This window comes from Podarcis vaucheri (genome assembly GCF_965113315.1).
Source record: "Podarcis vaucheri genome assembly, chromosome: 6".
Lineage (NCBI taxonomy): Eukaryota > Metazoa > Chordata > Lepidosauria > Squamata > Lacertidae > Podarcis > Podarcis vaucheri.
Genome location: NC_138764.1, coordinates 105,448,399 through 105,476,160, shown reverse-complemented (window position 1 = coordinate 105,476,160; position 27,762 = coordinate 105,448,399). Strand labels below are relative to the sequence as shown.

The 27,762-nt window shown below is 47.8% G+C and overlaps 1 protein-coding gene across 2 annotated transcripts; it reads right to left on the bottom strand.

Annotated features, from left to right (window-relative positions):
- Positions 1 to 905: 905 nt before the first annotated feature.
- Positions 906 to 24,074, bottom strand: LOC309534095 (BPI fold-containing family B member 4-like). 2 transcript variants are annotated; one of them, XM_082226073.1, is made up of 16 exons: positions 23,951 to 24,074; positions 23,634 to 23,768; positions 20,149 to 20,689; positions 17,130 to 17,234; positions 15,293 to 15,436; positions 14,495 to 14,555; positions 14,075 to 14,135; positions 12,181 to 12,272; positions 8,152 to 8,364; positions 6,825 to 6,878; positions 6,193 to 6,363; positions 5,772 to 5,839; positions 5,405 to 5,447; positions 4,599 to 4,662; positions 2,001 to 2,077; positions 906 to 1,256 (listed from the first exon to the last, which is right to left on the bottom strand). In XM_082226073.1, exons 2-16 carry the CDS (start codon positions 23,743 to 23,745, stop codon positions 1,233 to 1,235), a joined length of 1,830 nt encoding a protein of 609 aa, XP_082082199.1. In that variant the 5' UTR covers positions 23,746 to 23,768; positions 23,951 to 24,074; the 3' UTR covers positions 906 to 1,232. The 2 variants fall into 2 exon arrangements, with proteins under 2 accessions (XP_082082199.1, XP_082082198.1); XM_082226072.1 differs by having other exon boundaries at positions 23,634 to 23,765.
- Positions 24,075 to 27,762: the final 3,688 nt, after the last annotated feature.

Genomic DNA, 27,762 nt, shown 5'->3' with positions numbered 1-27,762 from the left:
ACATAACATAATGATGGCTGACTGGGAACAGTTATGGACCACAGGTATGAAGTTTACGGCATGTAATGCCTTAAGAGAGAATATTATGAAAATGATTTACAGGTGGTACATGACCCCAGTCAAGCTTGCAAAAATCTATCATTTGCCCGATAATAAATGTTGGAAATGTAAAGAAACTGAAGGTACATTCTTTCACCTTTGGTGGACGTGCCCAAAGATTAAGGCTTTCTGGGAGATGATATATAATGAATTGAAAAAGGTATTTAAATATACCTTTCTGAAGAAACCAGAGGCCTTTCTCCTAGGCATTGTCGGCCAATTGGTGCCGAAGGACAGAACCTTTTTTATGTATGCCACAACAGCAGCAAGAATACTCATTGCAAAGTATTGGAAGACACAAGATCTACCCACCCTGGAAGAATGGCAGATGAAGGTGATTGACTACATGGAACTGGCGGAAATGACTGGCAGAATCCGAGACCAGGGAGAAGAGTCGGTGGAAGAAGATTGGAAGAAATTTAAAGACTATTTACAGAAATATTGTAAAATTAATGAATGTTAGAATGATGTTGGATAGAAATTAAGTGGTTTTCAGCTGTAATATTATAAGGGAATATGAAAAATGGATTATTAATAGGTAAAAATTTAATGTTACAATATTTTAAGATTAAAGATTAGGATAAACAAAGAGGGTAAGGATTTGCTGAACCAACAAACTGAACTGGAATACAAAAAAGGGAGGCGTGAGGAGGTCCGGGAAACAAGCTAATGAAAAATAAGTAATGGAAAGATTGAGTTGTTTTTTAACCATTTTTTTGGTATTTTCTTCTTTTTTCTTTTTTATTTTTTAATATTTTGAAAATCTTAATAAATATTAAAAACACCAACAACAAAGAGACTCAAGGTCACTCCAAATGCAGTGGAAAGGAGAAACGTTTTATTGAAACAACGCGGAAAACGCAGTTTGTGTGTTTATGTGTGCGCACCCTCTGGGAAATGGCAGAGCTGAAGGGGACGGAGGAAATGCCACGATCTTGTGAGTGACAGGGTCTTGCTGGAATCCTCCTGCACTCAAAACCCCGGCTGTGTTTTCCTGGAAGGAGCCCGGCCTCATTCAAATGCATTGGACAGTTTGAAAGATGATGTTGTGGGGCAAACTGGTCTGGAACTAGCTGGCCTTTTCTGCGACTGCCCTTGCGCTCCACTGAGTACCTTCTGGTCTCCTCTTCGACTCACGCAGACAACACAAGCAGATCCTGCAAAAAAGGGCGAAACCAAGAGCTTCAGTTCTCATTTCTGGGACCCCCTCAGCTCTGGTCCTTGTTAGTGGACTCATAATAATAATAATAATATAATAATAATTTATTATTTGTACCCCGTCCATCTGGCTGGGTTTCCCCAGTCACTCTGGGCGACTCCCAACAAAGATTAAAAATACATTAAAGTGTCACACATCAAAAACTTTTTTCCCATAAGAACACAAAAAGAGCCCAGACTCTGGACCAGACCAAAGGCCGATCTAATCCAGGATAAAGCAATATTTCAAGATATTGTGACCAAATTCTGCATGACGGTTCCTGACATCAAGGGACAAATTTTTGTCTGTGTTTGGATATAACTGGATGCCATTTTGAATCAAGATGGTGGGCTGAAACTTTCAAAACGCCAAATTTAACCAAATTTAAGAAACCATGACCGAAATTTGCGTGACAGTTTCTGAGATCAAGGAGTTGGATTTTCTCCATGTCTTGATACGATTGGGTGCCATTTTGAAGCCAGATGGTGGACTTTCAGAACCACACTGATTTTAACCACTGATTTCCAAACTGTACTTTTTGGTTTCTAAGAATTCTCAAAGAACTCCAGGCACTTTCTGCTAGTAAGTCAATTTAAAAGTCTTCAGGCGGCAAATGCTTCTTTGGGAATGAGCTTAAGCCTGTCGTGACAATTAAGCCTTGTGACAGAATAACGCCAGGAATGATCAGAGTTGGTGCACTTACTTCAATGACATCAATGTCAGCGTTGTCAAAGTCTATATTCAGCAACTTGGGGAGAGGAACTCCATTACCTAACACACCTGCAGCCAGAAAGGAGAAAAATATTAGTTTTCTAGTACGAAGGGGAAACTGTATGCGATGAGGTTGTCTCATCTTATTTATTTTGTACATGCTTCACAAATGCAATTTTACTGCTGATTTTCTGCTGTTTGCATCCATGGTATTTCCCCACAATGTTGGCAGTATAGATCTTTTTTGATAAATATTGTTTTGTTCTGATATCTGCCACAAAATATCACCTGCAGAAAGAGGCAGATTTGATTATTCCCTCCGGGAGAGATGGAACGAGGGATCCCAAAGGTGTGGGAATGTTCAGGGATGCAGGAGAGGATATATTGTTTGATTATAGCTTTTCCAACTTGTGTAAACAAGTTCACAATTTAGCAGAGTAACACTCCCCTTTTTAAACTTGCAGCGGATGCATTTGCTCAGGCTCGCTAAAGCCTCTATAATAACTGTTCTGGTATTTCCCCCTTTTTCCCTCATAAAAGATAAGACACGACACAGTCTTCTATAAAAGTATAAAAAGGTTTACTCACACATCATTCTGTTCACAATAGGATCCCAGAAGGCAAACTTAGCTTAGAAAAGTAACATACACCTGGAAACTATCTCATAAGGAGACAGAGAGCATCTTTGGCTAAGCAGATGTTGCTTCTTCGAGACATGTAGTCACAGAGAGAGAGAGATGGCTGCCCTGCCCTGTGCTTTTGTCGTTACCTGCACAGGTGAGGCCACGCCCACCTCTAGTCACATGCAGAGGAAGTCTGTCCCAGCCCAGAAGGAAACAGAAAGTTTACCTACTGGCTGGACAAACATTCCTCCCCTTGTATAAACATGTTCACTCTAGGAATCATAGAATCATAGAATCCTAGAGTTGGAAGAGACCACAAGGGCCATCGAGTCCAACCCCCTGCCAAGCAGGAAACACCATCAGAGCACTCCTGACATATGGTTGTCAAGCCTCTGCTTAAAGACCTCCAAAGTAGGAGACTCCACCACACTCCTTGGCAGCAAATTCCACTGTCGAACAGCTCTTACTGTCAGGAAGTTCTTCCTAATGTTGAGGTGGAATCTTCTTTCTTGTAGTTTGGATCCATTGCTCCGTGTCCGCTTCTCTGGAGCAGCAGAAAACAACCTTTCTCCCTCCTCTATATGACATACTTTTATATATTTGAACATGGCTATCATATCACCCCTTAACCTCCTCTTCTCCAGGCTAAACATGCCCAGCTCCCTTAGCCGTTCCTCATAAGGCATCGTTTCCAGGCCTTTGACCATTTTGGTTGCCCTCCTCTGGACACGTTCCAGTTTGTCAGTGTCCTTCTTGAACTGTGGTGCCCAGAACTGGACACAGTACTCCAGGTGAGGTCTGACCAGAGCAGAATACAGTGGCACTATTACTTCCCTTGATCTAGATGCTATACTCCTATTGATGCAGTCCAGAATTGCATTGGCTTTTTTAGCTGCCGCGTCACACTGTTGGCTCATGTCAAGTTTGTGGTCAACCAAGACTCCTAGATCCTTTTCACATGTACTGCTCTCAAGCTAGGTGTCCCCCATCTTGTATTTGTGCCTCTCATTTTTTTTGCCCAAGTGCAATACTTTACATTTCTCCCTGTTGTACTTGACTGCTCTTGTGTTTCACATCCCACAAAAGGGAAACGTAACAAGATATGGGAAGACCAATAGGTCAGCACCTTTCGGGATGGGAGAGCCTTCTTTTCCAGGAGTGATCTAAAGCTTTCAAATTCTGTGGGATCCCTAAAGCAGGTTGTAGGAATCTGGCTACCTGTCCCTGGTGTCAGGTGAGCAGCAAGATTTGTGCAAGCGGCTTCTACAGAAATTGGGAGTTTCAGATTTCTCCTGAAACCAGGAAACCAGAGTCTCCAAAATGTACTGAGCTGTAGCAAATATGAGCTGGGCCTTCCAAGAAGAAATTTCTCTATTTTGCATTCTTTCTGGTTCACATCTGCCCCTATTTTAAGGTTACCAGATTTTTTTCAATGAATCCGGGGACACTTTTCAGCTTCAGCAGGAATGATAGGATTTTGTATGGGGACTGATTTGTTAATCTGGGGACTGTCCCCAGGAAACAGGGACATCTGGTAACCTTATCCTATTTATAAAAAATGATAAGACTGTCAACGTTTCTTGGAATAAGTGTTCCACTTGGGAGTGGAAGACCTTTGCACATTTATGAATGATCCTTGCTGTTTTCTGTCAAAATACTGTCCAGATTGCTATTACACCTGCTGCTAAGCTGGACCCTTTCACGTCCGATCTTCTTCTATGAAACAACCTACATTTTCCCATCATTTTTATTTTTTATTTTGCAACCAATCACCTCTCTATTTATTTCATTTCCCTGAGCTGTGGCTCTTCTCCATCCCTGCAGCAAAGCAATTTTTATTCAGGGATCCAAAATCAGCTCTCTGAGCAAAAGATGTCTCCAGGACTACAGACTGAACTGCCCATTTTCATGCAGCGCGAAAGAAAGTTGTTGGAATGTCAAATCACGGTTTTGTAGAACGTCCTTACCATTCATAGCGGGAAGGAACGCAACATCAAAGATCTTGCTGACCAGCCCCTCCATGAGGGAGACCTGTGTCAACAAAAGAAGTGATTTTCAGTTCAGTTGATAAGTTTATTGTTCTCATCAAAGAGCATGAGAAACCTGTAGCGATAGCATCAATAAAATTATATATATACAGCCATACCTCGGGTTACAGACGCTTCAGGTTGCATTTTTTCGGGTTACGGACCCACCAGAACCCGGAAGTACCAGAGCAGGTTATTTCCTGGTTTTGGTGGTTGCACATGAGCAGAAGTACTAACTCGCACTTTGCACATGCGCAGAAGCACCGAATTGCAGCCCGCACGTGCGCAGACGGGTTGCGAACGCTGCAGGTTGTGGACGTGCCTCCTGCACAGATCACATTCACAACCTGTCCACTGTACTGGTTATACTGTTTTTATGTAGTGTTTCCATTTTTATGATACTATTTTATTTATTCATGTTGTATATTTTGCACACCGCTTAGGAATTTTAAAATAATAAGTGGAGAGCTGGGAAGCAGAGTTCTCTCCATCAGCTCTGCTGTCACAGGTCAGCCCCATCAGGAACTACAGCTTAGAAATTGGTGCCTGAGCTTTTATTTTTCCTCTTCCCTCCTTGTCCCTTTCTCCTTGTGTGTCGTGTTCATTTCTCACGCTTTTTAGATTTTAAGCCTCTGAGTAGGGACCATCTTGCTTTGATTGTACGTAAGCCACTCTGGGAGCCTTTTTTGGCTGAAGAATGGGGTACAAATGTTCTGAAGAAATAGATAGATATAACATATTCTTACATCAAATTTCCCAATGGACGAGGAAGCCACTGAGAGATGTGACCTGCAGAAAAAGAAGAAAAAGTGAGAGCAGTCATTGAGGATTCAGACAACCTTAGTTGACTCCAGGGAGGGAAATAGAGATCAGATGCAAAAGGCCTTTTCCCACATCCCCTCTAAAGGGAGGAAGCACAACTCAGGGAAGGAATGAGGAGAGAGATCTTCAAGTGTTATTTTTATTCATAAAAACCATAAGCCGTTTACAAGTTTAAAAACCAATTGCACAAATGTTGAAATATAAACTTCCATAATTAAAATGTGTAACAAAACAATCCCATTATAACACTTAAAATATAAGTGCCCATAAGTTAAGAAATGCCACACTTACTTCTCAAGAACAACGCTGATTTTCAGTTTGTTGTCCTCAACGGAAAACGAGGCCAGCAAAGTTGTGTCCTGCGGTGAAAAATGGGGAAATGGTTCGTTTCTTAACCAAGCCCTTCCTGATTCCCCGTAAGCCCTAGAAAAGTCTGGGTCCCCTAACCATGACTCAGTGACTCGAGAGTCACCCCCTGTCTTGACTTTCCCATTGCAAGGCCACACCGGTGGTGGCTCCATCGCATCTTCAATCTGTCCATATCACGCTGCCAGAGTCAGATAAATACTTGCCAAATGGCCATAATTATAGTGTTTCTAACACTACTAAGTTCCTCAGCCGGAGCCTGAAACACAGAATGTGCATCCCAATATAACCCAGAGGGAGGGAGTGAAAGTGGGAAGGTGTGATGCCGTCATTTCTCGATACTCACAATTTCCAGGGTGCAGAGAGATTGATGAGCGTCATTTGGCTTCGACGCCAGTATTTCAGCGCTGGCTATGAGGTGGATCAGGCCCTTGTCTTTCTGCAGCTTCACTGTTGGAACATCAGGGACCGACACCTTCAGAAGGAGGGAGCGCGGCTCTGGGAACATCTGGAACACCTGCAAACCACGTTCGCTTTATTACTTGGTTGTTGTGTTTTATAGCCCACCTGTGTCTGGAGGCACCGGGTTGGGGAAGCCTGCTATAGATCTCCCTTAAAATCTCTTGAGACTGAAGTGAAAGAATTTATGCAGGGCTAAAGGTCTAATGGGTGGTTTTCTTTGAATTTATGATACCTGTACAGGTATTTTTGCAATGACATCTTAGTGGCAAACAGTCCTTTTGTTCTTGCAGTTGTTAGTTATGTTTTATGCAGGAACCAGGCAATGGAGAATCTTCTTCTTGTTTTTAACTGGGTGCCAATGGAATTATTGCAGCGCCCTTTGCGCAGCTTTCCCCACCACAGGAGGCTGCTTGGATTCCAAAGTTCACCTGTGCAGGTAAAACTAAGCTGAAGCGCACCAGGCTGCCCGGGCAGAGCTCAGATCCGGGCAGCACAGCGTCAAGTGAGTGGACTCACCGAAGGAATCAAGGCCCCGAGAGTCGATGTCGTCAGAGGAGGAAGCTCCGGGAACTGGGGAGAAGGAAGGGGGAAAGAAAATGGGCAAAAGATAACGCAGACTCCCCAGCTCTTTGCTAGTTATTTTACTTCTTCATGCAGTGCACCGTTAAACTATGGAACTCCCTGCCACAGGAGGCAGTGGTGGTGACTAAGGTGGATGGCTTCCAAAGAGGATTGGACAGTGATCCATGTGATGGCCACCTCCAGGCTTGATTATTGTAACTCACTCTACGCAGGGCTGCCCTTGAAGCTGACCCAGAAACTCCAGCGGGTGCAGAATGCCGCGGTGAGGCTCTTTACAGGGTCCTTGCCACAGGATCACATTCTCCTCCACCTCCTGTAAGCCCCACAACTTCCCAGTGACGGACATTAGGCTGAGAGGCAGTGACTGGCTCAAGGTTACACCAATTGGGCTTCACAGCCAAACGAGGATTTGAACTCTGCTCTCCCAGGTATTAGTGTGACACCCTAACCAGTACACAAGATACACGCTTGCTGCATTTTTTGGGTGGAGAAGTGCTTCCCAAAATCAGAGCAAAGGTGAATTTCAAAGGAATGGTGTGCTCCATTCACATACTGTTTTGGGGAGTACATACTCAGTAGCTTCACATTAAAATGAGAAGTGGATTTCTGCACTGCAGAGTGCCTTGCCTTGCAACTACATAACCAAAGGCAAAGATTTGGCACTTGGGACGAGGCAGGCGAATTTGGAAAACAAGGGTCTAGTTTTCTGAATTCCCCCCTGTTATGTACTGAGTTGAATAGGATACAAAATGCAGCAGTCTGATTGGTCCTAGAACAATAGGGTCCAGAATGCAGCAGTCTGATTGGTCCTAGAACAATAGGATCCGGAATGCAGCAGTCTGATTGGCCCTAGAACAATAGGATCCAGAATGCTGCAGTCTGATTGGTCCTAGAACAAGAGGATTCAGAATGCAGCAATCTGATTGGTCCTAGAACAAGAGGATTCAGAATGCAGCAATCCGATTCGTCCGCAGGAGCCACCCAATCCAGCTCCAGGTGGAAGTGAATCCGCAACCTGATTGGCCTACAGGTGAATCCCGGAATTAGCCAATCACAGGGGGGGGGCATTGTGTAAATAATGTATATAAAGCAGACATTCTGGGGGAACTTCCATTCCTCCTCACCATTATGAGCTGAATGAAGAGCAGGAAATCCACTCTCGACTCCGAGTAGATTTCACCCCCTGTGCCTTCAGCTTCCCGCCCTGGCTGGGAGGTGCCCAGAGATCCCCCCCCCCCCCAGCATCTGCTTCCCAACTCACCATCCCATCCGAGATGTCGATGTTGAGGGCCTCTTGCTTCTGCAGAACAGCCACGACGGAGCTGAGGAAGTTCACCGAGAGCCCCAGCTGGGAGTTGGTTGTGTCGGCCATGGGGGGCATGGGGGGCATGGGCACCCTTGCCGGCATGGGGGGAGCTTCCGGCTTGCCCAGCGGGTAGTTGAGGAGGGGTCCGGCCACCTGCCCAACCACAGTCTAGAGGGAAGGAACAAGGATGTGAAGCAGGCGGTCCCATTTTGCTGCGTGCATGATGGGATGGAATCCTAGCTTTGAGGCGGTTTTCAAGGTCATCTACGAAAGGTGGCAGGGACACAGGTGGCGCTGTGGGTTAAACCACAGAGCCTAGGGCTTGCCAATCAGAAGGTCAGCGGTTCAAATCCCCGCAATGGGGTGAGCTCCCGTTGCTCGGTCCCTGCTCCTGCCAACCTAGCAGTTCGAAAGCACCTCAAAGTGCAAGTGAATAAATAGGTACTACTCTGGCGGGAAGGTAAACGGCGTTTCCGTGCGCTGCTCTGGTTCGCCAGAAGTGGCTTCATCATGCTGGCCACATGACCCGGAAGCTGTCTGCGGACAAACGCCGGCTCCCTCGGACAATAAAGCAAGATGAGCGCCGCAACCCCAGAGTCATCCACGACTGGACCTAACGGTCAGGGGTCCCTTTACCTTTTTAAGGAAGGTGGCAGGAAACACTAGTCTAATAATCCTGGCAGCTTGAAGGCCTGGGTGTGAAATTTCCCAGCCTGGCTCATCTCCACAGTCAACCCAGGCTTTTTGCCCAGAGCTGCTAAATTTATTGGGGTGCCAGTGAAGTCTTGCACTGTCTTTGGCTACTAACCACTGCTGAAGGCAGTGATGCTGCTGAACACCACAGGAGAGGAGAAATTTGCTCTTGCCCTTGGGTCCTCCTCGTGAGTTTCCCATAATGGGCATCTGGTTGGATGCTGTGAGAACAGGACCCTGGACTAGATGGGGCATGGGCCTGATCCAACAGGCTACCCTTATGTTCTTATTTAAGAGGGACATTATCCCATTATCCTTTGCCAAAAGGCAAAAGATGCCATGTAACGGCATGGAATAAACAGCTGCCCTTCTGCATCCCAGGCTGGGACATGTCCTCAGGCAATGCAACCGGCCCAGGTGTCACAAATTTGTCCAGAGCCAGCCTGGAAGGAGATCTGTGACTTGAAGCGCTAATACTTCAGGCTGACCCCGTCAAGGCAAAGAACTGCTTATCACACCCCTTTCCTAGGGCTCATCTTCACCGCACCTGAACATCCACGTTTTCTGCTTTCCTTTTCTCCTCTGCTGACCTCCACAGGTCCATACCTGACCGCTTTGTGCACAGATAACAAAAGTTTTGAAACCTGGAGTTAGGGCTTCAATGGATTTATCTTGGTTTTAATTCCCTCCACCCCTCTGTCTGCTTGTGGACCTGCCCCTCCTTTCTTCATCGGTGCTTGTACACACACACACACACACACACACACACACTAAAGCACACGCACCATTTGTTATCACTCCCCCCCCCCAAAAAAGCATGCTGCAAAACAGGAATAGAGAAGATTTCCACCGGAAATAGACAGGCGGGTTTAAGGCATGGGGTTCCCAAACCTTGAGGAACTTTGTGCATTGTGAACCCCATTGACTTCCTTCCTTCCCTTCCACCTTTGTGCTTAGATTTCCCTCTCTCCATCCTCAGGGGAGAGAAAGAAAGCTTTGCCCTCCCCTTGGAGGAAGGGAAGGAAGGAAAAAGAGACACAAAGCTTCTCTCTCTCTCTCTCTCTCTCTCACACACACACACTTGGAAGCGAAAGAAGGAATGGCCTCCTTGTTTAAAGCCCTATACGGCCTAGGACCCTCGTACCTACGGGACCGCCTCTCCTGGTATGTCCCACGGAGGACCTTACGGTCCTCAAACAAAAAAATCTTGGAGATCCTGGGAAACAGGGAGGTTAGGCTGGCCTCAACCAGAGCCAGGGCCTTTTCAGCTGTGGCCCCGACTTGGTGGAACGCTCTGCCACTAGAGACCAGGGCCCTGCAGGACTTGACATCTTTCTGCAGGGCCTGCAAGACAGAGCTGTTCCACCAGGCTTTTGGCCAAGGCACAGCCTGACCCCCTCCTTTGGCAATCTTCACAGAACTCTAGCCCAATGGTTGCCATTAATTTTATTCTGAATTGATTTTATTCTGAATTGATTTTATTCTGAATTGATTTTAGAATGTATTTTAATTAATTGATTGTGATTTTTATGTTAGCCGCTCTGAGCCCCGCTTCTGCTGGGGAGGGCGGGATATAAATGAAATATTATTATTATTATTATTATTATTATTATTATTATTATTATTATTTGCCCAGCTGGAAAACTTGTGCATGCCATTGATATTGCACACATCTCATTTTTCTGAAAGAGCTAATAGCATGTCTTTGGGGAAGGTGGACAAAACACAACACTTTGTGGCTCTAGGCAGCCACCGCCACAACCGCCTACCGACCAGAAATGAACAGGGTCGCTCCCAGAAGCGACAATGAGGACTAGAGTCCTACAAAGGAGGTGGAGGCAGAAGGGAGGTGGAACTCAACCAAGCAGAGATAGCGGAGGAAGTGTCCACCAGTGTGACCTCACCAGCAGATTCTTAAGATCACTTTTCGCTTTACTACCAGTTAGCGAAAAGATGGGAAATCAAAATGCCATCCTGGCAGTAGGAATGTCTTCTGTTCTTGCACAATAATGAGGGAAGAAGCAGGGCACAAAATGAATTAAGTGGAGTTGCGGATGGACTCCTGGACAAGCTGGCCCTTGGTCCATGAGTCCCTCCCATACCTCAGCAAGGAGCTGTGATTCCCCTTCCCCAAATAAGACCCAATTTTCATGCCTCTGCTTTTTTTGCCCTGTTTGGAGACACTGTATTTTTCGCTCTATAAGACGCACCAGACCAAAAGACGCACCTAGTTTTTGGAGGTGGAAAACAAGAAAAAAAATATTCTGAATCTCAGAAGCCAGAACAGCAAGAGGGATCTCTGCGCAGTGAAAGCAGCAATCCCTCTTGCTGTTCTGGCTTCTGGGATAGCTGCGCACCCTGCATTCGCTCCATAAGACGCACACACGTTTCCCCTTACTTTTTAGGAGGGAAAAAGGGAGTCTTATAGAGCAAAAAATATGGTAACCTTTTGGAGCTCTTCACAGTCTGAGTTTTCATAATCCAGTATAGCTGGGCATCATCTGCAAATCTTTTCTGACACTTGAAACAACAACTGCAAAATTTTATCTGAGACTCTGAGGAAGAAGGACCTGGTGCCTGCACTTTGCCCTTAAGCCACCATCCATGTTCTGTGCTTCTCCAGGATCAAGGCTCTGAAACATACCCTGGGATTCATGAGAGCTGCGGCAGGGTTGTGGCTTTCATTTAGCAAGACTGAAAGTTTGAGACTCTCTGCCTTAGTCTTTGGCTCATGACACCCAATGCATCCACGTTCCCTGGCTTTCCTATCCATTGCCTGATACAGTGGTACCTCTGGTTGCGAACAGGATCCGCTCTGGAGGCCCGTTTGCAACCTGAACAGAACAAAACCTGCGTCTGCACGTCTGCGCATCTGCGCTTGTGCGGGTTGTGATTCACTGCTTCTGCACTTGCGTGTGACGCCATTTTGCACGCCTGCGCATGCGTAAGCGGCGAAACCAGGAAGTAACCCATTCCGTTACTTCCAGGCCACCGTGGGACGCAACCTGAAAATCCTCAACCTGAAGCAAACGTAACATGAGGTATGACTGTGCTTTGCAAACAGTGACAGAGGAAACTAATAGGGCAAAGGATTCATCCCTCTCCCATTGTCTTCCTCTCCAGTGAATTCAATAAAAGCAGAGCAAGGAGAGCCAGACTCAAAGCCCACTCCCATGGCGGAAGTTGGCAAAGACCCACAGTCAAGCAAAACAGGTGACTTTGCGGAGTCCGAGCCAATCCACGCAGGGGCCACCCCACCATCAAGATCCATCTCAGCAAACTTGGACTTACATTCAAATCAATTTCCAGGAAATGTCCCGTCACGAGTGGAAGGCTGGAGACAGTGTACTGGACACTTCCCAATATACCCAGAGGGACCAGAGCTGGGAGGAAAGAGAAAGGGAAAGAGGAAGAATTTAGGATTTCTCATGCTTTGGATTGTCAATAGCTCCCCAGGCTCTCATAATCAGGGGATTCTGACTTAACATTAGGAAGAACTTTCTGATGGCAAGAGTCGTTTGACAGTGGGATAGACACCCCTGGGAAGGTGGTGGGCTGTCAGGTGGCCGAGAACACAACCCCACAGCAGGTTGCCAGGAACGGATAAGACGAGGAAAAGTTCTGACCATCTGCTTTTTATTCAATATTTACGGAGAGAGGCTTGGAACACAGCCTCTTGGAATAATGGTGTTGTCCCAAGTGACTCTCCACCCCATTTTCCTCCCACTTCCTTATTCATCACCATCTCCTCTAGGGGTGGTGCTGAGGGCCCTTTGCTTCTGAGCCTTTGCTCTCCTACTTTCAAGGCTCGCCGGGATCTGGGAGCGGAGATGGTGGTGGTCTGGAATGCTTTCCAAAGACACTGTATCCATCAGCTGTCGCCCTCCTGGTGGTTCTTCTTCTTCCTCCACCTCTCCCATTATTTCCCAGCTTTCCCCCTCATCTGCCTCTGAGCTGCGACCTCCCTCAAGCCCCCGTTGCAATTCTGAACTGTCTTCTTCGTCTCTGGAAGGGTCAGGCTGGGACCAGGGAGAAGAGTTGGTGGAAGAAGATTGGAAGAAATTTAAAGACTATTTGCAGAAACACTGTAAAATTAATGAATGTTAAAATGATGTTGGAATGGAAATAAGTGGTTTTTGTAATAAGGTTAATAAGAATAAGCAAATATAGATCGTTATATGGATGGAAATATATAGTTATAATAGGTTAAGATATAGAGCAAAGATAAATGAAAGAGGGTAAGGATTTGCTGAAAGGATTTTGTAAATGGGAATACAAAAAGGGGAGGTGTGAGGAGGTCAAGGAAATAAGTAAATGAGCCTAAAGATATTGAAAAATGGATTTTTTCTTTTTAAATTTTTTTCTCTTTTTTTTCTTTTTCCAGCCAGCTGTTTTTTGTATTTTGTATTTTGCATTTTCCTTTTTCTCTTTTAGGTCCTCTTTTTGGTGTTTTTCTTGTTATCTTTTTTCTCTTTTTGTGTAATCTGTGTTTATGTGTAATCTTTGGTATAGTTTTTTTTTTTTGGTTCTTTGAACCTATGTTTGTTGTAAAATTTTAATAAATATTTTATAAAAAAATAAAAAAAATGGAAGCGTCAGGCTGGGGAGGAGGTCTTCACCGTTCCTCCTCTGCCTGGTCCCTGACATGGATTCTCCCCGGGTGTGATGGCCTGGGACTCGGGCTCAGACACGGAACCAGAGGAGTCTCAGTCCGCGCCGGATCCTTTGCCTCAGGCATCACCTGAACCAAGTCTGGGGCCTGATCCTGAAGAGTCCCAGTCCGCACAGGTTCCCCTGCAACAAGCCCCAGCTAGGCCGAGTCAGGGGCCTGATCCTGCCCTGGTTCCAGATGCGGGGATTCCCCCGTTGCCTCCAGCTAGGCCATCACTTACAGCTGCTCCACTACCGGTTGGGTCAGGGGAGGCTGAGGCGGCCTCTGGGTCTAGTAACCCACCGACGTCTCCCAAGCTGCAGAGACTGAAGTCTGAGAGAAGGAGAGACCTGAGTACTCGCAGGAGGAGTGCTTGCCTTCAGGCGAGACAGGGAGGTGAGTCGCCAGGGGATCAGGACCGCTGTTACCCCGACAGAGATAAAAGGCTGTCGGACCCCGCCCCAGGTTGCAGGAGCAGTGAGATCATCCATATGAAGGAATGGGAAGACAGAAGGAACCACAAGAGACACTTACAGTTCACAAGTCCCAGCTGATCGTTCACTAGGCCCAGGGTGATGTCTAGGACTGGACACAGCTGAAAAATTCAATGTTCTAATGAGATATTTCTGGCAAAATGTCTGGAATCAAATGGTAATACATGCAAAGCAATTGTGCTCACAGTTATTTTTTTCTTCCTCCTTTTAAGTTTCGTTAAAGACTATCGCTTTTTATTATTTTTATTTATGCATTTTCCAAAATTTAATATGTGCATCTTACAATTCTCTTTATTCATCTCATTTCTCCAGACATCAAAGACTTATCTCACAATGGCAGAGTTTGGTCCCCAAGCCAGGAACTACATTGAATTTCTACAAGTATATTTCTATCCTAATGCAGTTCCTGAGCCAGATCCCATTGCACATTGGATGATACCTGCCCTGGCTGATCACTTACCAGTTCTGGAAGGAGCTTGTTAAGGACACGTGCCAATAAATTATCCACAATAGGGAGTAGGCTGGAGCGGGGTGGGGGGGAGAGAGAAAGGAAAAATTTATCCCGCAAAAAACCACCCAAACACTGTAAAAAAGAAGTAATTAAGTATTGTCTGCAGTCTTAAAAACAAGCAAGATGTGAATGAAAAGCAATGAATTTGCTTGACTGATTTTCAGTCCTGAACACAGATGGACTTGAAAACTGCAAGAGTGTTACCGAAATTCTCAAATACCCCTAAGCATGGGCAAAGGGAACTTTCTCCTTTGCGAACCAGCTTGAGTTTAAAGCCGGTCTGCAAAGGGGAGTGCTTCATCTGCTGCTGTGTCAAAGTGACTGAAATATACTCAGAGTCGAGAGCGGATTTCATGCTCTTTATTCAGCTCATAGTGGTGAGGAGGAATGGAAGTTCCCCCAGAATGTCTGCTTTATATACATTATTTACACAATGGGCCCCACATGATTGGCTAATTCTGGGATTCTCCTGTAGGCCAATCAGGTTGCAGATTCACTTCCACCTGGAGCTGGATTGGGTGGCTCCTGTGGACCAATCAGACTGCTGCATTCTGGATCCTATTGTTCTAGGACCAATCAGACTGCTGCATTTTAGGTCCTCTTCAACTCAGTACATAACACCCACCCAGGGGACATCAGGGGAAAATCAGGATCTGGCCCACCAACCTCATCCCTGGAATAAATAAGGGGAGTTGCTCCATCCCCAACCCCATAAGACGTCAGGTTGGCCAGATGGATGCAGCTCACCCTCTAAGGAGCCTGACTTTAATGCCTCCAAGAAGGGTGTCACAATGGTCGATCACCAGCTTGGGGTAGCCGGTGCCATCCATGGTCAGGCGGACGATGGCCGTGAGGTTCACCTCCACTGCGATGTCAAGGAACCCGAGGAGGCTGAATTGGAACGAAAAGAGAGAGTCTGGTGAAGCTTCTTTGCATGATGCTTTTAATAGCCTTCCCCGTCCTGGGGTCCTCCAAAGGTTTTGAATGACATCTCCCGTCATCCCCATCATCATACAGCCATGCTGACTGAAGCAGCTGTGGTTCCAAACATCTGGAGCGCACTAGGTTGGTGAAGGCGGCTTTTAAGTTGTTGGGAAGAGGTTGCACTTCCCACATCTGTAAGATGAATGAGCCAGTTGAAGCTTTTTCATTGGAGGGGGGTCTGTTTGGGATGCCACTACTAGGTGAAGCCCAAGGACCAGCGAGCCGGTCAAAGGCCTTTTCTGTTGCATTCCCCTCGTAGTGAAACTCTCTGCCTCTGGAGATCCATCACTCACCACAAATATTGTGGACATATTGTGGCTATTGAGGACATATTTTTCACTCAGCCGTTGAGGTTATTGCCAATTAGGCTGAGGAAAACTGGAAAACAGTCTATATGGAATGGTTCCAACTTGCTGTTTCAAGGTTGAAGATGATTTTTATGTTACATTCTGTTATGTGTTTGACAATTTGATTTGTGAATTGCTCCGGGGGTTTCTAAACTAACCTACTATATATTGCGGAAAGCTGTTTGTTGTGCATTTGGACACTTCGTAAGATATCATAACCGAATTTATCATGGTAGTTCCTCAGATCAAGGGACAGGTTTTCTTCTGTGATTGAATACAAATGAGTGCCAGACTGAATCAAGATGGAAGATCAAACCTTTCAAAATTGCACTGATTTTAACCACTGGGGTTTGTTTGCTTTTTTCTTATAATTTCCAAGCAACACTGGGTACAAGTCTACTGGTCATTGTGTGGAGTGTAAATTGACCCTTTTCTGCACTGCAGCTAACAGAAGAACAGAAGAAGAGCCCAGATGCTGGATCAGGCCATAAGTATATCTAGAGCAGAATCCTGTCTCCCTCGCTGGCCAATAACAGATGCATTCAGGAAGCCCACTGCCAGGTCTTCCTGAAAGTACCCACTCCCATGGTTGCTCCCCCCAAACTGCTATATTCAGAGTCATTCTTCCTCCTGGCTCCTGAAAGCGAGTCCAGAATGAAGACCACCACCACTCAAGAGCTGGAGGCCAGAGGAATGCAAGCAGCCTAGTGTAAACCTCTGGCCAGTGTAAAGAGCAGCTGGTATGGTGCATCTCCTCCTTCCTGTACCATATGGTTAAGAAACTAGGGATCCTTTGGGCAAACAATATCCTCTGCAGTAATGGTTAGAAGAAGGAGTGTCTCCACCCCCATCATTCTGCCTGGACACTGAGGTCCAGCGCCGAGGGCCTTCTGGCGGTTCCCTCACTGAGAGAAGCAAAGCTACAGGGAACCAGGCAGAGGGCCTTCTCGGTAGTGGTGCCCACCCTGTGGAACGCCCTCCCATCAGATGTCAAAGACAAAAACAACTACCTGACATTTAGAAGACATCTGAAGGCAGCCCTGTTCAGGGAAGTTTTTAATGTGTGACATTTTAATGTATTTTTAATCTTTGTTGGAAGCCACCTAGAGTGGCTGGGGAGACCCAGCCAGATGGACGGGGTACAAATAATAAATTATTTTTTTATTATTATTAAGAAGAAGAACCTCAACCAGAGCCAGGAAGCTGCCGGCAACATGTGCATTAAATTGCAGGGGTCAAGGTGCTTTGCTTACCTCTTACCGTTGAGCGCTACCCTGGTATATAAATCCAAGTGGACTCCAATTCCAGGCAAGAGTCTAAGGTTGATCCTGGGAAGCGTCAGCTCCACAATTCGTAGCCTACAAGGAAGAAGCAGGCAGTGAGGTCATCCAGACAAAGCTCTCTCTTATGACCCGCGAGAACCACTCTCTAAAAAAATGGACGTGGACACATTTGGACTGGAGATCAGAAAATCGTTTTTACCTACTAAATGTAAGCATGCAAGAAGAAGACCCTACTGGATGAGACCAAATACTCCTGTAGATGAGCATCCTGTTTCCCTAGGTGCCTCCAGGAAGCTCACATCCAGTGTTTTACCAGCTGCACTGGCTCCCGGTGGAGTACAGGGTCAGGTTTAAGGTGCTGGTCTTGACCTTTAAAGCCCTATGCGGCCTAGGACCCTTGTACCTACGGGACCCCCTCTCCTGGTATGCCCAGCGGAGGACCTTAAGGTCCACAAATGACAACACTTTGGAGGTCCCGAGCCTCAAGGAGGTTAGATTGGTCTCAACTAGGGCTAGGGCCTTTTCAGTACTGGCCCCGACTTGGTGGAACGCTCTGTCCCAAGAGACCAGGGCCCTGCGGGACTTGACATCTTTCCGCAGGGCCTGCAAGACAGAGCTGTTCCGCCTGGCCTTTGGTTTGGACTCGGCCTGACCCTTATGTTTCCCTCCCCTTATGCTCTTGATTTATCGGCTACTTTAAAACGAGGCTGCATTTTAAATTGCATTTTAACCTGTATTTTAAATTGGTTTCTTTTCCCCCTTCTCTTTTCCCCCTGTCATGTTTTTACTGTGATTTTATTTATGTTAGCAGCCCTGAGCCCGGCTCTGGCTGGGGAGGGCAGGGTATAAATAAATTATTATTATTATTATTATTATTATTATTATTATTACTACTACTACTACTACTACAGGTAGGGCTTGGAGCAGCAGCCAACTCCTGCTAGTGGTACCCAGAAACCGGCCTCGAGGGTCATGCTCCTCTCCTCTCACACTGGAGGCAGTTTGCAGTCAACATGGCTATGCAGGAGCCATTGACAGCCAGTCAGCTTAGATTAGGTGCTCCTCCAAGACCCTCAATAATTTGAAAGTGGTCCGTGGGAAGAAAGGTTTGGGAACTACTGGTGCAGACAATATTTTACTAGAAGATGAGAAGGGAAGAAGAGCTGCCTGCTGGATCAGGCCGAAGAGGTCCTATCTAGTCCAGCATCCTGCTCTCAGAGTGGCCAATCAGATGCTTCTTAGGGGAAACCCACAAGCAGGGTCCAAGCACAGGAGCCCTATGGCCTCCTGCAGTTTGCAGCAGCTGGTATTCAGAAGCATTGCTGGTTCCAGCTGTGGCTAGTAGCCTTTGATCGCTCTCTCCCCCATGAATCTCACTAGTCCTTGTTTAAGGACTAGGTGGAAGAAAGAAGATTCCACCTAAACATTAGGAAGAACTTCCTGACAGTAAGAGCTGTTCGACAGTGGAATTTGCTGCCAAGGATTGTGGTGGAGTCTCCTACTTTGGAGGTCTTTAAGCAGAGGCTTGACAGCCATATGTCAGGAGTGCTCTGGTGGTGTTTCCTGCTTGGCAGGGGGTTGGACTCGATGGCCCTTGTGGTCTCTTCCAACTCTATGATTCTATGATTCTATGATTCTAAGACATCCAAGTTGGTGGCCCATATCCTTTCTGAGCTGAGGCGACCAGAACAGTACCCAGGATTCCAAATGTGGCCACACCACTTTCGCTGCCACTACCTTGATTGATATAGTGTGACTTTCCTGTGACTTTAGCAGGGTGACTCACATACTGTATTATTATTATTATTATTATTATTATTATTATTATTATTATTTAGTAGCTTTACCTTGTCCAAGGCAACGCAAAGCTACTTACAAACAAACAAACCCGCCACACAGGCTGGATCTACACTCACCTTTTAAACGTTATGAGAACGGTATTAGGAATATCGTTCTAAAAACATCAAAACGGGAAACATTCTCTTTTGCTTTCTCCCCGCTGCCTCCCTGGTTTCTGGTTGCCCTGCAGTGCCCTCTGGCGTCACATTTTAATAACGTTGAAGAGCAGAACGTCATGTGGCTATATGGTTATTGGAGTGTAGATCCAGCCGCTAAAACTACACTAAAACCAGGGGGGACAACACACTGCAAACATCCTACCCACTTCTAAAAGGCCACAGATAGGAGTCTTGGTTGACCACAAACTTGACATGAGCCAACAGTGTGACGCGGCAGCTAAAAAAGCCAATGCAATTCTGGGCTGCATCAATAGGAGTATAGCATCTAGATCAAGGGAAGTAATAGTGCCACTGTATTCTGCTCTGGTCAGACCTCACCTGGAGTACTGTGTCCAGTTCTGGGCACCACAGTTCAAGAAGGACACTGACAAACTGGAACGTGTCCAGAGGAGGGCAACCAAAATGGTCAAAGGCCTGGAAACGATGCCTTATGAGGAACGGCTAAGGGAGCTGGGCATGTTTAGCCTGGAGAAGAGGAGGTTAAGGGGTGATATGATAGCCATGTTCAAATATAGAAAAGGATGTCACATAGAGGAGGGAGAAAGGTTGTTTTCTGCTGCTCCAGAGAAGCGGACACGGAGCAATGGATCCAAACTCCAAGAAAGAAGATTCCACCTAAACATTAGGAAGAACTTCCTGACAGTAAGAGCTGTTCGACAGTGGAATTTGCTGCCAAGGAGTGTGGTGGAGTCTCCTACTTTGGAGGTCTTTAAGCAGAGGCTTGACAACCATATGTCAGGAGTGCTCTGATGGTGTTTCCTGCTTGGCAGGGGGTTGGACTTGGTGGCCCTTGTGGTCTCTTCCAACTCCATGATTCTATGATTCTATGATTCAGATAGTTAAGGGAGGTTTCTGCCTGGGAAGAGCATTCCACAAACAGGGAGCCACTGCAGAAAAGGCCCTGTTCCCGTGTTGCTACCCTGTACAAGCCGCCAATTAATTGTTGCAAGGATTACGACTCTCCTGCTTACCCTGTGAGTCCCTGGACGGTGCTGAGTAAGCCTCCTTCTCCCAGGATGCCAAGCACGCCTCCACCTCCAAGAAGCCCTCCGTTGCCCAGGAGGCCCCCATTGCCCAGGAGCCCACCACCGCCGCCCAGAATCCCTGCAGTGCCAAGCAGACCTCCGCTGCCCAGCAGGCCTCCCGGAGCTAGCAGCCCACTCGCACCCGGACCACTACCAGCCCCGCCATTGCCCCCAGGAACCGGAGGGGCAGCATAGGCAGCTTGCATCCCCACAGGGTCACCGCCACCTCCTCCGCCACCAAGCAAGCCTCCAGTGACCCCACCCAGGAGACCCCCACCGCCGCCACCACCAAGGACGCCTCCCAGAAGGCCACCACCACCACCACCACCTCCGAGTAAACCCCCAGTGACACCTCCCAGGAGACCACCACCACCACCACCACCAAGGACGCCACCCAGCAAGCCACCGTCCCCGCCGCCGCCTCCGACTGGAAGTTCTCTCATGGCTCCTTGGAGGGCGTTGCTCTGCGCCATTGAGCTGGAGACGGCTGTGGAAGCAAGTCGGAAAAAGAGGTCAGGGCAGACAGGACGGTGGAGCCGGAGGGTTTCCCTGCTGGGTCTCGAGGGAAGCTCTTCCACGAATGGCACATGCTGGCTGAGTTGCAAAGGGTTGCTCAATGGGTTAGATTAGGGGCTCCCAAACTCCCCCCCCCCTGGTTCCATGAACTCGGCTCCAGGGCCCCCTACCCTACAAAAACAGCATTATTCAAAATAGTGGCTTGCGTGACCTGCTAAGGAAGAGAGAAGCACATTATAATTCAGCAGAGATGGGGTGGGCTTTGCTTCCCTTGACTTGGGGGGGGGGGGGGAGAGAGAGCTTGTTACGATATTCTGTTCCACCTTAACAGATGTGTGGAATTGTTGTATGTCACATGCCTGTTTACACTCCAGCACAGCTTGCTGGGAGCTTCCGTTTCGTGTATAGCTTTTGCTTATGCCCTTTTGCTTGGACACGAAGGGGAGAAGACATGTTTTCTGTGTCCTGAAATAAACTGCTTGTAAATATGCTTTACGCAGCCTCTATCTGCCCTTCTGTTGAGAAGAGTTTTTTTACTCTGCTGGCTTGCGTGCTCAGCTTCTGGAGGATTCTGAAGCTCAAATCGCAGTTACATGCTGATCCAAGGACCGGACATCTTCCGGCTACCAGCCAGTGGGCTGGAGCCAGCTGGGGGCCTGCCAGTTGCCCCCGTTTCCTTGGAAGCATCCCAACAGAGCTTCTGTATATGCAGTTTTGGAGCCCATGCTTGAGAACTAGCAACTTATATCCCAGCTCAACCACTGAGATCACCGGCAGGAACATCCCTAGTGAGGCTCGTTTGACAACAATGAGAAACCGAGCCTTTAGCGTCATCAGCCCAGGGCTGTGGAACTCTCTGCCACTAGAGATTCACCAGGCGCCTTCTGTGCCACCTTTTAACTGCCTGCTGACAACTTTTCTGTTCCGCCAGGCCCAGGCAGGCAATTAAGAGTGGATTACAGGTTTTTTGTTTTCTTAACTTTGCTGTTTTTAACTTATTGTGCTTTTATTGTATGGTTTTGTCCTCTTTTGACTGTTAAAAACCTCTTCTATATGTTTCTGCAATACAGTGGTACCTCGGTGTCAGTGCTGCTTCAAGATCCTAGCTCACAGAGGATCACGCTAGCCAGCGGTCACTTTGTAAAAGTCTTTATTGAGTTACAGTTTCCATTCTCAAGCGGCTGCGTGCAGCTCTACGTCTTAAGGGTTAGACCGGCGAAGCTCCGTCTGAGTCTCCGCCCCCTGTACACCAGCTAAGTACCCTAGCCTTACTCCACCTTTTCCACCTGACCGTTCTTCTCTGGGTCCCTCTGCCCCCCGTGGTCTCTTCCTTTCGGGACGCTTCTGACGCTGACCCCCCGGACCCTTCTGTCTCCTTGCGCCGGGCTTTAGGACCTGGTTCCCTTTCCGGGCTGCTTACTGCGCCACCTTCCTGTGTATTTGAACTTGGCGCGCGCGCCCAACCTTCCACTTGCCGCCTGACCGTTTCCTCACTCCCCGATGGAGGTGTGGCCACTCCTGACTCATGTCCTCCCTCCTGCTGCGAGCTGCCAGAACTCGGTACCTGGCGCCCTTCCTCCCCACTGCGTTCTGCTGGTGATGCTGGCCCCGATTTCCAACTGCTGCTCTCTGAGCCCCCTCTGGACCCTTCTTCCTGGGGTGCCCCCCTAAGCTCCCCCCTTGCCCTTGCCACTGGCGCTCCTTCCTGTGAATCTTCTGATTCACTGGAAAGACTAGGAGATCTCGGGTCGTCGTCATCACTCATCTTTTCTTCTGCCTCCTCCCCCTCGCTGTCTGTTTCCTCCCTTGCCCTCGTCTCTGCTCCTGAACCCCTGACACTCGGGATGTGAACAGGATCCGTTCCGGAGCCCCGTTCGCATCCTGAATAGAACATAAGATGTGACAGCGTGTCTGCCCGTGCGCGGGTCGCGTTTTGCTGCTTCCGCGCATGCGCATGACGTCATTTTGAGCGTCTGCGCATGTGTGAGTGGTGAAACCCAGAAGTAACGCACTCTGTTACTTCCAGGTTGCCACAGAGAGCAACCCGAAAGTGCTCTACCTGAAGCACATTCAACCCGAGGTATGACTGTATAGCAGCATATAAATATTTTTGTAAACAAACAAAAACACATAACGCCTCTGTCTTGTCTGCATTCATTTTTTGGCCCACATTCAGCCAACGCTGCCTCACTCTTGTCTGAACCCTTTGAGGTTCGTTGTTTTGCAGGCTCCCGAATGCTCTGGAACTCGACCCAGGTGGTGCTCCTTAGAGTGACTGCAAAACTCACCTGTCAGGGAACTGACATCGAAGCGAGAGGCGAAGGGGAGGCTCCCAGATGATGCTGGCGAAGGACCCAGCAGCAGGGGGAGAGACAGCTCAGTAGAGGGGGAAGCCACTCAGCGCAACACCGGGGATAAAGGGAGGCAGACGGGGGAAGTGGAGAGAGGGCTCCAGGACTCTTCACTGGACATCAGTGAGGAGAGCCCAGGTCCTCCGCTACCCACGCCTTCCCTGCGCAGAAGACTCCCGCGCAGTGAGAGGAGGAGGAGAATGGGTGTCAAACAACTTTTATGTTGGAAGAGGTTCAAGAAACGCCGGACGGATTCTGCCAGTGACTGAGGCAGCCACCATGAGAAGGGGCTGTGCAGTCAGAAAGTTTTAACAAGGCAATTAACCGAGAAAGGCACCAGTTTACGCACAAGTAACTCATACCCATTACATCACCCAAAGTGAAATCTTACACGAAATACTCGGAATTCTGGCTCAGGTAATGCAGCCAAGGAATTTTGGAAATGTTAGTAAGGTCAACACTTTTCTTAGGATATTTGCACACCCAGAATTTCTTAGGGTAGGAGATAAACTGGTGGACCTTGGTCTGTGAGGCCCATTCCAATCCTAGCATGGATAGACTTACCGTTATGCAATACGCCCTTATTGACCCGGATGACAGCATCTGTTGGAAGCAGCTGGCTCTCTGATCGCATCAGCAGGCAGCTGAAGATGGCAGCACACCAGACGGCTAACATCTTGGCTGAAGCCGCCACACCTGCTGAGATAATTTTATTCCTATTCATTGTTTTACCTTTCTTGCAACCCATTTGGAGGGTTGTTGTTGTTTACAAGCAAGCGGAGCATAATTTATTTATTTATTTATTTTACAAAATAAACTAATTAAAAGGTAAATTGGTTAAACTCCACAGAGGGTGTTCTTGCAGAACAGATCTGAGTTACCTGAGCGTACCTCTCTGAAACTAAGGGCTAAAGGAGAGAAATCAGCCCTGCTTCCGCCAATTCTCGATCACGGAGAGTGTTTGTTGCTGTCCATTGCCTCCTTGGGCTTGCCTTCTCCTGGCTCTGAAAAAGCAGAGGTGGCAAAAGCCATTTATATCAGCGGCGAGCGGAAGGCGGGCATGAAACCAGCGCCAGGGACGTGGAGATAACGGGCTCAGTATGCGGTTTGCCATATTCCAGTAAAAATAATTATTTGCAAATCTGGAACGGGAGTTGAGCAAGAGGGATCAAGTGCCCTCACCCCAGGTTCCAGGATGTCTTTCTTTGCGTTTGGCAGGAACGATGGAGGAGGAACCGTCTCTCAGCCCACAGGGATCCTCGTTTCTGCAATCTCTTTCTGCTTCGAACAGGGCAGGCAAATAGTTCTCACCTTTCAGGGCTTATCTAGATAGATCTCATTGTGGACAGCGGCACATTTCGGTAATTTAAGACTTTGGACTTTATGGTCTTTGTAAGGTCAGGAGTTTTATTTCACTTACTTTGGAATATGGTAAGTCAACTCTGCTGTGCTTGGAGGCCTCCTCCTCCAGGTGGGGACCGGGACTTCTGCGCTCAATTAATGCCCTGATGGCACTGCTAATTATGGAGATTAGGAAGACAGTTCCGGTGCTCCAAGTCTCATAGTATCATTGGAGTAGAGTTGGAAGGGACCCAAGAGTCATCTAGCCCAACCCGCACACTGCTTTATATTCAGAGTACAGTCGTACCTTGGAAGTCAAACAGAATCCGTTCCGGAAGTCCGTTCAACTTCCAAAATGGTCAGAAACCAAAGCACGGCTTCTGATTGGCTGCAGGAAACTTCTGCAGCCAATCGGAAGCTGCGGAAGCCCCGTCGGATGTTCGGCTTCCAAAAATATTTCCCAAACTGGAACAGTCACTTCCGGGTTTGCAATATTCTGGAGCCGAAACGTTTGAGAACTAAGCTGTTTGAAAACCAAGGTACAACTGTATTGGCTCTCCTTAACAAACCACATAGTGATGGAAGGACTCACTGTTTGCATAGTTTTCTGGTTAAAGGTTTTTGCCTTCCCCAGAGAGCTGCTTACTGGATATCATTGCATGTTATTACAAAAAAAAGATGGAAAATTCAGGACTGATAAAAGAAAGTGCTTTTGAACTAGGAAACTCACTGCCACAGGATTGGTGGCCACCAGTCTTTAAAAACCTTTAAACAGGGATGAGACAAATTCACGGAGGAGGAGAGGGCTATTGATGATGATGATGATGATGATAAATTTTATTTCTACCCCGCCCTCCCTGGCCAGAGCTGGGCTCAGGGTGGCTAACACTAGTAAAATTACAGTAAAAACATAATAGGGGAAAGAAAGAAAAAAACCAATTTAAAATACAGGTTAAAATGCAATTTAAAATGCAGCCTCATTTTAAAAGTACCGTATTTTTCGCCCTATAGGACACACTTTCCCCCCTCCAAAAATGAAGGGGAAATGTGTGTGCGTCCTATGGGGCGAATGCAGGCTTTCGCTGAAGCCTGGAGAGCGAGAGGGGTCGGTGCGCACTGACCCCTCTTGCTCTCCAGGCTTCAGGAGAGCCCCGTCGCCAGCCCCGCAAACTCGGGGGACAGCGGGAGGCGCAGCGCGCCTTTCCCGCTGTCCCCCGACTTGGCTAGAAGGCTGGCGGGGGGGAGAAGCCTGCTCCTCCCCGTTGCCAGCCCCGCAAATTAGGGGGGCAGCGGGAGGCGCAGCGCGCCTTTCCCGCTGTCCCCCGACTTGGCTAGAAGGCTGGCGGAGGGCTTTCCCCTCCTCCAGCCCCGCAAGCTTCCAGAGCGATGCCAAAGCTTCACGCAGCTTCCACATGGCTCTGGGTCCCGTTCTGGGGGCTGGGGGAGGGGGAAGCTCCGCTTTCCCCGCCCCCAGCCCCCCAAGCTCCTAGAGCGATGCCAAAGCTGCCAAGGCCCGAGCCTCCCCAGCCCCGCACCTTGGGGGGGGGAATAATTTTTTTTCCTTCCCCCCCCAAAAAAAAATCTAGGTCCTATAGGGCGAAAAATACGGTAGGCCATAGATCAAAACCATAAGCGGAGGGAAGACATAAGGGTCAGGCCGAGTCCAAACCAAAGGCCAGGCGGAACAGCTCTGGCTTGCAGGCCCTGTGGAAAGATGTCAAGTCCCGCAGGGCCCTGGTCTCTTGGGACAGAGCGTTCCACCAAGTCGGGGCCAGTACTGAAAAGGCCATGGCCCTGGTTGAGACCAATCTAACCACCATGCGACTCAGGACCTCCAAAGTGTTGTCATTTGTGGACCTTAAGGTCCTCCATGGGGCTTACCAGGAGAGGCGGTCCCGTAGGTAGGAGGGTCCTAGGCCACATAGGGCTTTAAAGGTCAAGACCAGCACCTTAAACCTGACCCTGGACTCCACCGGGAGCCAGTGCAGTTGGTAAAGCACCGGATGAATATGATCCCTGGCTCCTAGCCAGGATGTTTCTACTCTGTCTCCACCGCTGGAGGCAGAAATACTTCTGAATCCCAGGTGCTGGAAGCCACAGGAGGGGAGAGGGCTGCTCTCGTGTTCGAATCCTGCTTGCGGGTTTCCTGCAGACATCTGCTTGGCCCCTGTGAGAGCAGGATGCTGGCCTAGATGGGTCGTGGGCCTGATCCACCAGCCAGTTCTCCTTATGTTCTTATGACTTCTAAGCCTCAAATGTGCTCTCCTCACGAGGCAATGGACACTTTGAATGGCTGTCTCTTCTGCTCAGAAATAAGGGGAGTGAGAAATGATATATAGGATCAGCAGAGAGCAATTGTTGAAAAATATTAAATAATATGGATGAATCCTAATCATAGCTGTCAAGCGTCCCTTATTTGGCGGGACAGTCCCTTATCCCAGCGCCATGTCCCGCTGCTGTCCCTTATTGATGATGTCTCTTAAATAAGCTACTGAAGGAAATGGGGCCCTTTCTATGTCCAGCTGTCCTTTGTCGACAACAAATTGTTGCTGCTTTTTTGTGTTGAATATATGCTATGTGGTAATTTATGGACCTAATAGGTACCTAAAGCCATTTGCACGCAACAAAATATGTATTTTATCAAAGTAATTGTTGATCCCTTATTTTGGCTGCTGATCCCTTATTTTCGAGGCTGCTGGTCCCTTATTTTCAAATCTGTAAGTTGACAGCTATGATAAAGAACTAGACTCAGAGCTGAAAATCTCCTCCCCGCCCCCCAACTGTGATGTCCATCATGGGAACCAGCGAAGTGTTCCATTTCAGGGATTTCCTGTCCTTGAACCTGAGTGTCCTTTTCCTGAAGATTAGCCTGAGAGGATCTCAAGTCTGTACCCCAGCGCTGATAAAGCTGACGCCCTGTTTTGACAGCTTTGGGTTCCAGTCCCTGCAAAGACCGTTCTCAGAGACATGCTGAGATTAGCGTCAGCTGCAAACTGCCACCAGACCATAATGATATCCTTGTCCCGGGGAAATGAACAGTTAATACCCTGGCGAGATAAAACCCAGCAATTAGTTCCCTGATCAAATGAGGATTACACAACAGTGGTTGCGAGGGGAGAGCGGAATTACCTTCCCAAACAAAAAGCAATTTCAAAGCTCATCAGCTCCTTTTCTCCACGTAAGAAAATCTGTGGGAGAGGCTGGTGAATACTGACTTTAATTCCAAGAGAAAGCACATTGAAATGGGCCAGGGACCCACAGCACACCAAGACAAGACAGGCTATAATCACATCACCATTAACTAATCCAGAATGCGACAGCTAGACTGGTGACTGGGAGCAGCCGCCAAGAC

Excerpts from the sequence above, each read along its gene's own strand:
- LOC309534095 (XM_082226073.1), bottom strand. The coding sequence starts at position 23,745 with ATGTTAGCCGTCTGGTGTGCTGCCATCTTCAGCTGCCTGCTGATGCGA. Across the intron at positions 14,136-14,494 it reads ACAAGCTCCTTCCAGAACTG|CTGTGTCCAGTCCTAGACAT; the intron begins GTAAGTGATCAG and ends TGAATTTTTCAG. Across the intron at positions 8,365-12,180 it reads TCCTGGAAATTGATTTGAAT|ACTGTGGTTGGGCAGGTGGC; the intron begins GTAAGTCCAAGT and ends CCTTCCCTCTAG.